Consider the following 11501-nt stretch of genomic DNA (forward strand, 5'->3'; position numbering starts at 1 on the left):
TGTCACCAAGAGATATAGGAATTGCCCTACAAGTTCCCTCTAATGCTAACACCTAATACAGACATTGCTAGTTGGAGGCTAATAATCCAACTAGCAGCATTAACACCACATAGCAATAATTGCTTTGCTACACGTCATTTTGGAGATGCACGCAAGGCTACACTGCGCATACTACTCTGACCAAACGGTTCTGCTCTATGAATAATAACAATGCAAAAGATGGGAATAGCTTTTCTGCTCAATTCTGAAGTTGCTTCAAAGGATCTTTCTTTGGACCCACACAAGGCTACAAATATAATTTTCTTTTGCTATGAACTTTATGATGCCAGAGCAGGTTCAAAGAAAGAAAGAAAAAAAAAGCAGCAGTGGAGCCTAAAGAAGTTAACCAACAAGGAATTTTCTCTAAAATCATTCCTAGGAACATAGCAGATGTATTAACGTTTTGGTCATCTGAAAACTTTTTTTTTTTTTGGTACATTCTTCATTTCTCTACTAATTCAGCTTCTGATACAATTCATGTGTGAAGCCAGACTTCTAACATACAGCTGGACTAGCGTCAAAAACCTCACTGTCTGTTGGGAAGCAGCTTTAAAGAATGCGTTTTTATCCTCAAACATCCTCACCTTGAAGCACTTGAAACTGATGCCTATGAGGTTTTTAAAAACAAACAAATAAAAAAGAAAAGGTGAAAAATTCCCAGAAGCTCCAAGTGGGAAAACACAAGGCAAGCTGGCATAAAATGCAGATCAGTGATTTCAGTGAGGTAACGAGACACATAAAAACACACCAAACACCTACCATCTACAAAAACAAAAATCCCCTATCCATTCTATTGGCATAGGCCGTTATCTAACCTTTCATAGAAAGGCTAATCTGAAAAATTAAAGCAAAATGACATCACAGTCTTTACTTGCAAGTAGCACACAGGAGGGAGCAAAGCATTGAAATACAGTATTTGCTTAGAAGCAGTTGTCAATTCTTAAATTTCTGCAGCACAGATTCCACCCTTAAGTCTACAGTCAAAGTCAAAGGAATTCTCCACTGGAGCCCGACTTTCACCTTACTGTTGTTTCCAGGTTTTGACTGGCTCACAGGCCTGGACTTCTTGGAGGATCATGTGTTCTAGAAAGCCTGTCAGAGGCAAATTAATTGTTGGACTAATGGCAAAGAAAGAAAAATACTGCAGCATCTGCTCTAACAGATGCTTCTTTAGAAGCATTTTATCCACATTATATAATGCTTTTTCTGAATTTTGTTTTTTTGCACCGAGTCTTACTCAAGTGTATAAAACTCCTGCCACCTTGATATAGACCCCATTCAGAATAAATTCAAGACATGACTTCAGCTTTAAATTTCAGACACAAGTCCTTGAGACTTTTCAATGCATTCATCTCTTTTCAACAGCCAAAAGGACATGCGGAAGAGTCTTAAGCACAAAGTGCTGGCATTTATTAATGAGCATGAGGAAAATGGAACCTTAGTGACAGCCAAGCCTACACAACTTCTGCAAATTTTTTTTTCCTTTTAGGTTTCCAAGTTTTCAGTGATAATTCTGTAAATATGAAGCTAATAGAATGGTGCCTCAAGTCTGAATAGCTCCAGTGGCTCTGCTTTTACTTCAGTGGTACTCTGAAAAACTAGGTCTGCCTGTTTCTTGTTTTGCTGTTACCCTCATAGTGCCATGTTACCTCTAAGACCAGAAAAAAGCAAAAAAATAGTCATCAGCTCTGGCGTTCTTCACATGAAATACTCCTCCTTAGACCTGCTTGTAAACCAAAGGCAGGCTGAGGAAAAGCTTGGAGCAGGTAACTCCTCATCAGGTAAAAACTTCTATCATCAGAGATAAAGTACAACAACAGAATATGAATTTTCTGGGTGGATGTCACATGAGTATTAGTTAAGTGATGCATATTGTAAGATATGAAAACAAAAAAAAGAAGGAAGAGATGGCAATCAATGAGTAAAATGTGTAAGGTAGGAAATTGATAGGAAAATTGATAAGAAAAGCTACCTACTATTGATAGCATTTTCAAACTCAGAAGGCCCAAATAAACAACAGGATGTTCCTAAGAGAACTGGATGAAGAGATCTCTGATTAGCTGATAAACCCTTTCTAAATCTGAGATTTAGTGAAACTGAATTCCAGCAGACTGTAAAAGTCCTGGTAAACTGACACTATACAAAGAGAGCAGGCAGGAAGATACAGATAAATGAATCAGCTGGCAATGACTATTGGGTCAAGCAAAAAAGACAAAAACTCTTGAGTTTCCATGAATAAAGAACAACTGTGCTATTTTAGATGACCAGATTTTTTTTTTTCTTAGAGTCCATTGCAAAGCTGTTCAGGGAGATTAAAATACAAGTGATAAAAATGCAGGTACAGTAGAGTTCTGAGGGGGATTCAATTTGTAGTACAAGATATTATAACTAAAAAATCAGCAATATGGACCATCAATCAAGTCCGTTAGCCAGTTCTTAATCCAATTAATTGAAATATCTAATAGTGCAACATGGAGGAATTCTTTGTACAAGATCAACACAAAGTTTGAAGTTATTCAGTATCTCCAACAAGCACCTGAAAGCTGCTTGTCATAGAGTAAAGTTACTGTTGGTAAAAGAAAACATGTAACTAAGAGTAGAAAGCTAAAAAGAAAAGGCTGATCATATGGAATGACAGACTGCTCAGGAAACCCCACACAGCAAAGAAAACTGACAAAGATATATGACCAAGGCACACAGCTCCAGGTATGGCACTGTATCAACAACCTGAGGTCAAACTCCAGTCATAAGCAAGGGATAACTGTGTGTGTTAGAAGTTAACTCTAAGAAAACTATCATGTATAGGAAGAGATACTCCATCTGTTGTTCCTGCAGATGCCCCTAGCTAAGGCATAAGAGTACAAGAGTAAAGTGTAAGGGTCCACAAGAACATCAAACTAGACAATCTAAGTGCTTCAGTTAGCATTAAACTCAGAGGTAGAGCAGATATCCTAGACAAATCCCACCTGTTAAATTCACTAGAAAATAGTCCACTGATACATATGACAAAGCTATAACTAAAAGACAGAATGGATACTCTTTTGCAAGAAATCCTATCAATGCTGAAGACATCTGACACAAATGACTTGCAGTGAAACTGGCTTCTGTCCTTAGGTTTCTGCTTTTGTTAAACTATGTGGAAGTTAGAGAGAAGCAAGTGATTTTAAAATTTCCAGATTAAAGTAATTGTGTAAAAGTCATGCTTGAAGAAAGTTACACTGAAACTCCCTCCAAATAAAGTAAAAACGTTGTACAAAAATAAGTTTATTACCCAACGGCAGAAACAGGAATTTATTCAGTCCTCAGCATTCACAGAGATTCTCTTCCTTCATGAAAAAAAATGAAGATTGTCAGAAACCCACAATGAAAACATGCAGGTGATCGCAAGGTCAAACCTTCTGGACAGGAAAACCAAATTTACTGTTATGAGGTGGGTATTAAAATATGTTATATTACTATTAACTTACGGACATCCTTTTCAACATTTTCAAATACACTTATTTTGTATCCTGTGCCAATATTTTCCTCTCTTTCAAAGTCTTTTTTGCTGTGTTAAGTTTGAGTGTTTGAAATCTGCATTCCTGATGAACTGTTTTTGAGTTCTGCTGGAACCACGAGTGCATATATCCATTATAGAAGTCAACTGCTGTAAGTTTCTTCTTTAATACGACTGTTTTGATTCCAACCCAGCCTTCCTAAAAAATAAAAATAAAAAAATAAAAACCACACTTGGCAGTAAGCTCCTTCCAAATTTTAAAAGGATGATCTTTAGCTCTTACTAGGTTGACTATGTTACAGAACATGTTTTATTTAATGTTATCAAGTTTATATTAGGAGTCAAATTGTCACTTGCAAATGAAAAGTCTGTTACCTGAAATTAAGAGCTCTTCAAAGTATCAGATAAGAAGACTGATTCTAATCTAAACCAGTTTTGTGGATAATGATAGACAAAAAAGGGAAAAGTTAACAAACAAATACTAAAAAAATTCATCTTCAGGGCAGTGAATATAAAATAAAGGCAAAAAACCTACCTTGCAACGAGCTATCAGTGTTTGGGACAGTTTATGGTATAGCAGTGAACCAGGAACAGCTCCATGGTCATTTAATACTTGATCTGAAAACAAAGAGAGATTGTCTTGCGTTTTTATGTAAACAAGTTAAAAAAAAGTTTGAAGCACTATGATGTCTCTTTGAAACAGAGTAATTGTCTCAAATTATGTTGCTCAAAAATATTCTATTGTATTCTGTGCTGTGCTTTACCCAAATGAGTAGCAGAGAATGAGAACAGGATGGAAGTGACTCATGAACAGCAGTCACTCTAGCACTGCTCCCTGTCTCATCCACAAACACTCATTAAGCCCTCTGTACCCTTGTAGATACCACCAGAGCCCACAAGACTCTCAAACTTACAGGCTACTACAGAAAATGATTTCAGCAAGAATACATAGGGATAGCTTCCCTCGTGAGAGATCCTCGGACAATGGCATTAGAAGAGGACCTCCCAAGGTTTAGAGATTAGAGAATCCTCTCTAATTAGAGGATTAGAATCCCCTAATCTCAGGATTCACAGGACTATGCCTGCTCTTCCTTCGACATCATTACGCAGGAATGTCCTTAAATTCCATCTTACACTCAGGGTGTAAGAAGTTTCTGTGCCCCAAAATGAGAATATTTGAGAATGACTTAGTTCTACTGGAGTTTCAGAAATCAATTATTTAAATAAAGTCATCTAGTACAACTGTGAATGGTCTTCAAGTTAAGTTAAATTCTTGTGGCTTTTTAAACATTAACAGATGAATTTAAAAATAAATACCAGCAAAACCAGGGATATTATGCACTTCCACAAAATCCAGAAGTTTAACAGTACTACCCTTCCAGAGCGTCTGCAAAGGAAACTGGAAACAGAAGCAGATGACACACTGAGAATATTTTCATGATTTCCAGGTAACTGTCTAGTTTGTCTTATGCAAGATACCTGTGATAATAGCATTAGGGGAAAGTTTAGGTATTGGGTCCAGATAAAAGACTCTTAACTAGATATAGTTTTTCATGTTCTTCATCATCTTCACAAGCAAACTACTAGCATATGCATTCATAAGTTAAGCAGCTACCTAGAGTAGCTGTTTGGTTGCACTGTATGCTGTTATGCAGAGATAACTTTATAGCATTCTGAAACCCCCTCAAATGTATCAGAGGGAAACTCAGAACTAAGGAAACAAAACAAAACTATTAAGCTAATTTCATACTTTGGATCAAGTTCAAGAAAACTCTGCTCAGCTCAAACTCCATCTCTGACACTAAACTGCCCTGGCATTTTAAACAGATTCTAGGTAGAAGATAAAATAACTAAATAGCCTCTAAGTTTTAGTTATTAATTAAAACATATAAACTAAAGACAGACCTGCTGGAGGACAGAAGGACAGGTTAGAAAAAAACAAACAAACAAAAAAGCTGCTGCCTTACCATACTTCCTATGGCACGGTGCAGTTGTATTATTTGCACAGCTGTTTGCTCCTCCCATTTTATACAACTCTGAGCTACAGTTATTTTAGGAGCTAGGAAAATAAAACAAGAAAGTAGAAGACTTGGTATCTTGTTTTGGACCTTTTTGCAAACAAATAGCTGTATTGATTTTATCCTGGTCAATGGCAGGTTTACAGTCTAGCCACAGGCACCTTATACAGCCACTAGAGAAAAGCAGACTTCTTAAAAGGCTTAAATTGGCTCATTTATAGGCTCTGTTCTGAGTTGTCCTCTTATTTACCCATTGCTCTGCAAACTGGCGATTGATATTTACAAGCACAGCTGAGTACTTTTGTTAGTGCTACAAACATGAAGAATAAGAAACTGGCTCAGATTTTGTGACATTGCTAGCCATTTTCGTATTGCATGTGTAACTGGAAAAAGCAGTAACACAGCAAGTCTGAAGAAGAACTGTGAAGCATTCTTCCCTCTGTATGATTTTTTGGGCGTTTTTTTTTAAAGCACAGAAGGCAATGAAGAGACCATATTGTTAAAGGTATCTGAAAAATATAACCCAGCACAGCAGGAAGCAACCTAGTTTCTCCAGTTGATAAAAATCAAAGAAGAAAATCCAAACAAGTTGCATTAAATATGATGTGTACTCACCAAATGTTACCCCTTCTTTTGGTTGCTCTTTTTTATTTTTTAAACTTTCAGGTAAATTTTTCAAAACTTCAATGAGCTGCAAAAAAAAAAATTGTATAGAATATTAACAAATTTAAGAGTATTAATATCAGATTGTATTTACTGTTATTGGCAATAAATATAAGATGTACAAAACAGTATTTCACTTTTGTCACTGAAACTTTCTTGTGAACTTTTAGAAATTCCTGTCAGTACGTTCAGAAGACACATCATACACACAAACACACTAAAGGTATTTGCCCCACTGAATTACAATTAAAGGACAAATATTGTTTTATGAATGATCTGTTCACTGACAGTAATCCTAGAACAGGAGGAAAGCTGATTTTTAACAAGATGAAAAAGTAGATGTTTACTTCAATAAAATAAGTAGTTTCCATACAAAATGCTTGGGTTCTTCCTTGGATAGAAATAAAATGGCAACACATAGAACCAACATGGACAGCTTATCACATACCGCTTAGCTTTCTTCTCTGCAAGGCAAAATGTTCACAAACACCAAGTTTCAGATCACTCTCTTCTTAACACTTGCAGTCAACTCAGAACAAGATTAAATACAATTGTTTACATATATTAAAAGCAAGGCACCAATCAAAAGTGATACTAGCTTGCATAAATTTACCATGTTTGCACCCATCTTTGATAGTATCACTTCTAGCTCCTTTGCAGTACAGTGGGGAGGAACAGCGAACTTTTCTTGCTTAATAATTGGACCTACATCAAACCTACAAAGGAGAAAGCATAAGTCTACTGAAGGAAAAATCATAACAGTGCAGAAGTGTACGTTAAATACATTAGCTTAGTTATTAATTACTGTCTTTTTCTATTGAAAATGTTGAAGTTTAAATGTTTGGTTCACAAGACAATACAGGGAACAGAAAATCAAGTTTATAGAAGCAAGCTGAGATTGATATACACACACACATGCGCGCGATTTACAGTTCAGAAGTATAAGATCTCTGAATAAACAACCTGAAATATTCGAAAGAAATTTCACATGTTCCTGAAATCTATTATCAGATAAGCATGTGACAAAGAAAAACCAAATTCTGATAATGAGTTTTCACAGGCAGCTTTAGCCAGACTGTGCTGAAGCTAGAATAGATGATCTCTCCCTAGACAGGCAGTTTCTCACCTTCCCTTACACTAACAGTAGATTACAGGCGACTAAAGTCTGACAACTAGCTCTTTTCCATAGGGTCATGCCAAGCCAAGCCACCTTGGTGTGCAAAGAGCTGTGCCACTGTTTGCTCTCTATCTGCTCTTTGTAATAATGCTATGAATTTGAAAAGAGAAGACCTGGGATTACTACTGTTAGCATCATCGGCATAGTCTAAACAAGCTGAAGACACTACTGAAACTGTACTGAGACCTCTACAATAAAGAGAGGTCCTTCTCAGTGTGTTCTGTAAATCACTGTACGTTGTTTTGCGTTTACTTCAGAAGTACACATTTCGAGAAGCAGATTACTAGGAAGTAATTCGTACAAAACAGCACTATTTGATCTACATGACTATTGAACATTAGAATCCATACAGACTATGCCTTAAAAAAACAAAACTTTGATGCAGCAGCCTAGAGGGCAAATTATGTACTCAAATACTGTATTTGTGATGAATCTCAGATGTTCAGATGAAAGTTTACAAAGGATTTCAAATGTTTAATATTGAACAGACATTATGCAAATATGCATCTTAAAGAAACTAAGGATTGCAAAAAAGTTTTCAAATAACAACTTAAGTGGTAACAATTTAAATTCCTGAGGAGTAAAAATTACAGAGACTTGTTTCGAAAAGCACATCTAACATACCTTTTTGGTTTGATTTCCATAATTGTCACACCAGTTACTTTATCACCGTGTAACACTGCGTGGACTATCGGTGCAGGACCACGCCATCGCGGGAGGTAGCTGGGATGGACATTCAGCACACCACTGAATTGAAATATTTCAAAATTAGAATTGGAACAGTAACTGAAACATATATAAATGGGTATGCAACATTTATTATAGTGAAACTACTTTAGAAATTACCTGCTCAGACCTTCCAAAGTGTTACTGCTTTAAGTATACACTTACAAGCAAATTAATACTACATAACCTTCAGTTTCTCAGTGAACACAGAAAGGGAGACGAGAGGAAAAGGTAAGCATATTACACTGGATACTCGCATGGATCTCTGTCAACATATCTCACAATGATAGAAGCAAGACTTGGGCTAAACTGGTGAACCCAGGGAAGATATTCACCTCAACTGCTACGAGTCAAGCACACAGACTACAGTGATGTTCAAAAGCATGGTCTGATTTCACAAATGAGGCAGGGGTAGATATACTGTCAATTCACTTACTACGGGAACTGCAGAATAAGCTCCTCGCTTAAGAGACGCCCAAACGACGCCACCACACCAACATCAAACTGCCCCAGTGGTCCTGTGTGTGGCCACTCGTGAGTAGGCAGCCGGAACTCCCGGGCGCAGCTCCTCACAGGCAGGTCCCCGGGCAGGTGGCAGGGCAGGGTCACCACCTCCAACCTGGACACGAGCGAGTCCTCGCCGGGCTCCCTGAGGCGGACAAGGCACTGAAGACCTGACGCAGGTGGGGAGAGGGAGAGAAAAGGGCTGGGGCCTTCCCACCCCTCGCTGTGCCCTGCCCCCTTCCACAGGGCACCCTCTCCCTCACTGGGGCCCAGGCCCTGTCCCCAACTCCCTGCCAACCGCAGCCTCCTCCATTTGGCTCTTGGCCCCCTCAGCAGCCCCTTCTCCCCCCACGGCCGCCCCCGCCTCCCCCTTCTGACCCACCAGCCCCTGCCAAACCTCAGAGACCCCCCCCAAACCACCCACTGCTGCACTCACCACAGTCTGCCCCCTCGCCCGGGCCCACGGTGCCCCCGCCACCGGCCGCGGCCTCCCCGCCCTCCCTCACCGCCTCGGCCTCCCCCTCAGGCCCCGGCCCTCCCCTCCTGCCGGCTCCGGGCCCCGCTCGCCTCCCCTCCCGAGCCCGCGGCCGCTACCTGGCAGCCTCCAGCGCCCGCAGGGCGGTGACGGCGAAGCGGTCGGTGCCGAAGAACAGCACCCGCCACGGCGGCCCCGCCCGGGCGCCCCCCGCCGCTCCCGCCGCCGCCGCCAGCCCCGCGCGCACCGCGCGCAGCAGCCGCCCCCTCATCGCGCCGCTTCCGGGATGCACCGTCGCCGGCCGATGACGTATGAAGCCCCACCCCGCCGAGGGGCGGGGCGAGTGACGTATGGGGCGGGGGCGGGGGCGTCCCGGGGGCGGGATCGGGGGCGGGGCCTAAGCCCCCTCAGGGCGGGGCGGCGGCGCCATGGCGGCGGGGCGGCCCCGGGGCGGCGCTGGGCCCGGGCTCCGCGGCGGGGGCGCCGCGCGGAGGGAAGGGCGAGCGGACCCCGGCGGGCAGCGCGGCCAGGCCTCGGGCGCTGTCGGCCCGGTTCGGCTGTGCGTCCCGAGGGCTGCCCGCGCCCGGCCCGCGGTTACGACTTTGTCGGTCCTCAGTTCCGCCGGGGTACAAGCACCCATCACCGTGTGACCAGGGTCCTGTCACCGTGGGGTCCCGACACCCTGGGCCTGACTGGAGTCCTGTCACCCCGGGGTCCTGTCACCCTGCTCCTGCCTGGGGTCCTGTCCCAACACCATGGGGTCCCGTCACCCTGCCTGTGACCAGGATCCTGTCACCATGGCTGTGACTAGGGTCCTGTCCTGTCACCCTGGGGTCCTGTCACCCTGCCCATGACTAGGGTCCTGTCACCATGGCTGTGACCAGGGTCCTGTCCTGTCACCCTGGGGTCCTGTCACCCTGCCTGCGACCAGGATCCTGTCACCATGGCTGTGACCAGGGTCCTGTCCTGTCACCCTGGGGTCCTGTCACCCTGCCTGCGACCAGGATCCTGTCACCATGGCTGTGACCAGGGTCCTGTCCTGTCACCCTGGGGTCCTGTCACCCTGCCTGCGACCAGGATCCTGTCACCATGGCTGTGACCAGGGTCCTGTCCTGTCACCCTGGGGTCCTGTCACCCTGCCTGCGACCAGGATCCTGTCACCATGGCTGTGACCAGGGTCCTGTCCTGTCACCCTGGGGTCCTGTCACCCTGCCTGCGACCAGGATCCTGTCACCATGGCTGTGACCAGGGTCCTGTCCTGTCACCCTGGGGTCCTGTCACCCTGCCTGCGACCAGGATCCTGTCACCATGGCTGTGACCAGGGTCTTGTCCTGTCACCCTGGGGTCCTGTCACCCTGCCCATGACTAGGGTCCTGTCCCCCTGGGGTCCCATCACCCTGCCCATGACTAGGGTCCTGTCACCCTGGGGTCCTGTCACCCTGCCCGTGACTGGAGTCCTGTCGCCCTGGCCCACAGGACCTTAAAGTGGCCGCTCTGCCTTAGTACATCATATGAAGGTAAAACGGAAAATGCTATTCAGAGAACCGCAGAGGAGCCGGGGCTGGGTGGGGGTCGCCTGCTCCAGCCCCCGCTCAGGCAGCGGTGAGAGCCGGCTGCCCAGTGCCGTGTCCAGTCGCGTCTCGAGCACCTCCAGGGATGGAGCCTCTCCCAGGATGGACAACTTCTCCGGGCAGCCCCATCCAGCTTCAACCGCCCTCGCAGCAAACGGTGTTTTCTTGTGATCAAATGAAATTGCCGGCATTTGCATTTGTGCCCGTTAGCTCTCATCCCGTCACCGGGCACCACGGAGAGCCCTGTCCCCTCGACACCCCCATCGGATATTTACCCACACTAATAAGATCCCCGGAGCGGTGCGGTCCCCTCTCCAGACAGAGCCGCCCGTCCGCACTGCAGCCGCTGATTTTCAGCTGGCTCTGATGCAGATGAGTAACTGCTGCCTTTGAAAAGTTAGTTTCTGCCTCTCTCTGTGTGTCCAGCTTTGTTTTAACAGTGATTATAATTTGAAGAATGTCTTCTTGTAAACCATGAGGTCATGCTAATCACTTAAAGAACTATCTTCTCCCATAACATAAGAATGAAAATATTTTATCGCTTGCAAAGAACATTCTTTTCCCCATGAGAAGATGGTTTATTCATGTAGACTTCCCGTTCTTGTAATGTAAATTACACACACAAATTCCCTACGCGTCTAAATCACAGTATGGCCTAATGGCTTTGACACTTGGAATTTCTAAAGCATAGTATGTAAGAATCTGGAGACATCATATATGTGCCAGCGACCCGAGGATTATTTGGAAATCCAGTGACAGAATTTAGGTCAGAAGGATACACTAGGGAAGCACCACTAAGGAACATGACATCTTGTTCTGCATTAAGTGGTGC

At 43.5% G+C, this 11501-nt stretch overlaps 1 protein-coding gene across 2 annotated transcripts; it reads right to left on the minus strand.

Annotated features, from left to right (window-relative positions):
• Nucleotides 1–3274: 3274 nt before the first annotated feature.
• MTFMT (mitochondrial methionyl-tRNA formyltransferase) lies at nucleotides 3275–9408 on the minus strand. 2 transcript variants are annotated; one of them, XM_064517870.1, is made up of 9 exons: nucleotides 9218–9408; nucleotides 8556–8768; nucleotides 8018–8140; nucleotides 6830–6932; nucleotides 6169–6244; nucleotides 5503–5594; nucleotides 4910–4934; nucleotides 4071–4153; nucleotides 3275–3734 (listed from the first exon to the last, which is right to left on the minus strand). In XM_064517870.1, exons 1-9 carry the CDS (start codon nucleotides 9367–9369, stop codon nucleotides 3537–3539), a joined length of 1065 nt encoding a protein of 354 aa, XP_064373940.1. In that variant the 5' UTR covers nucleotides 9370–9408; the 3' UTR covers nucleotides 3275–3536. The 2 variants fall into 2 exon arrangements, with proteins under 2 accessions (XP_064373940.1, XP_025977539.2); XM_026121754.2 differs by having other exon boundaries at nucleotides 4853–4934.
• Nucleotides 9409–11501: the final 2093 nt, after the last annotated feature.

The sequence above is a fragment of the Dromaius novaehollandiae genome, chromosome 10, assembly GCF_036370855.1.
Source record: "Dromaius novaehollandiae isolate bDroNov1 chromosome 10, bDroNov1.hap1, whole genome shotgun sequence".
Classification (NCBI taxonomy): Eukaryota; Metazoa; Chordata; class Aves; order Casuariiformes; family Dromaiidae; genus Dromaius; species Dromaius novaehollandiae.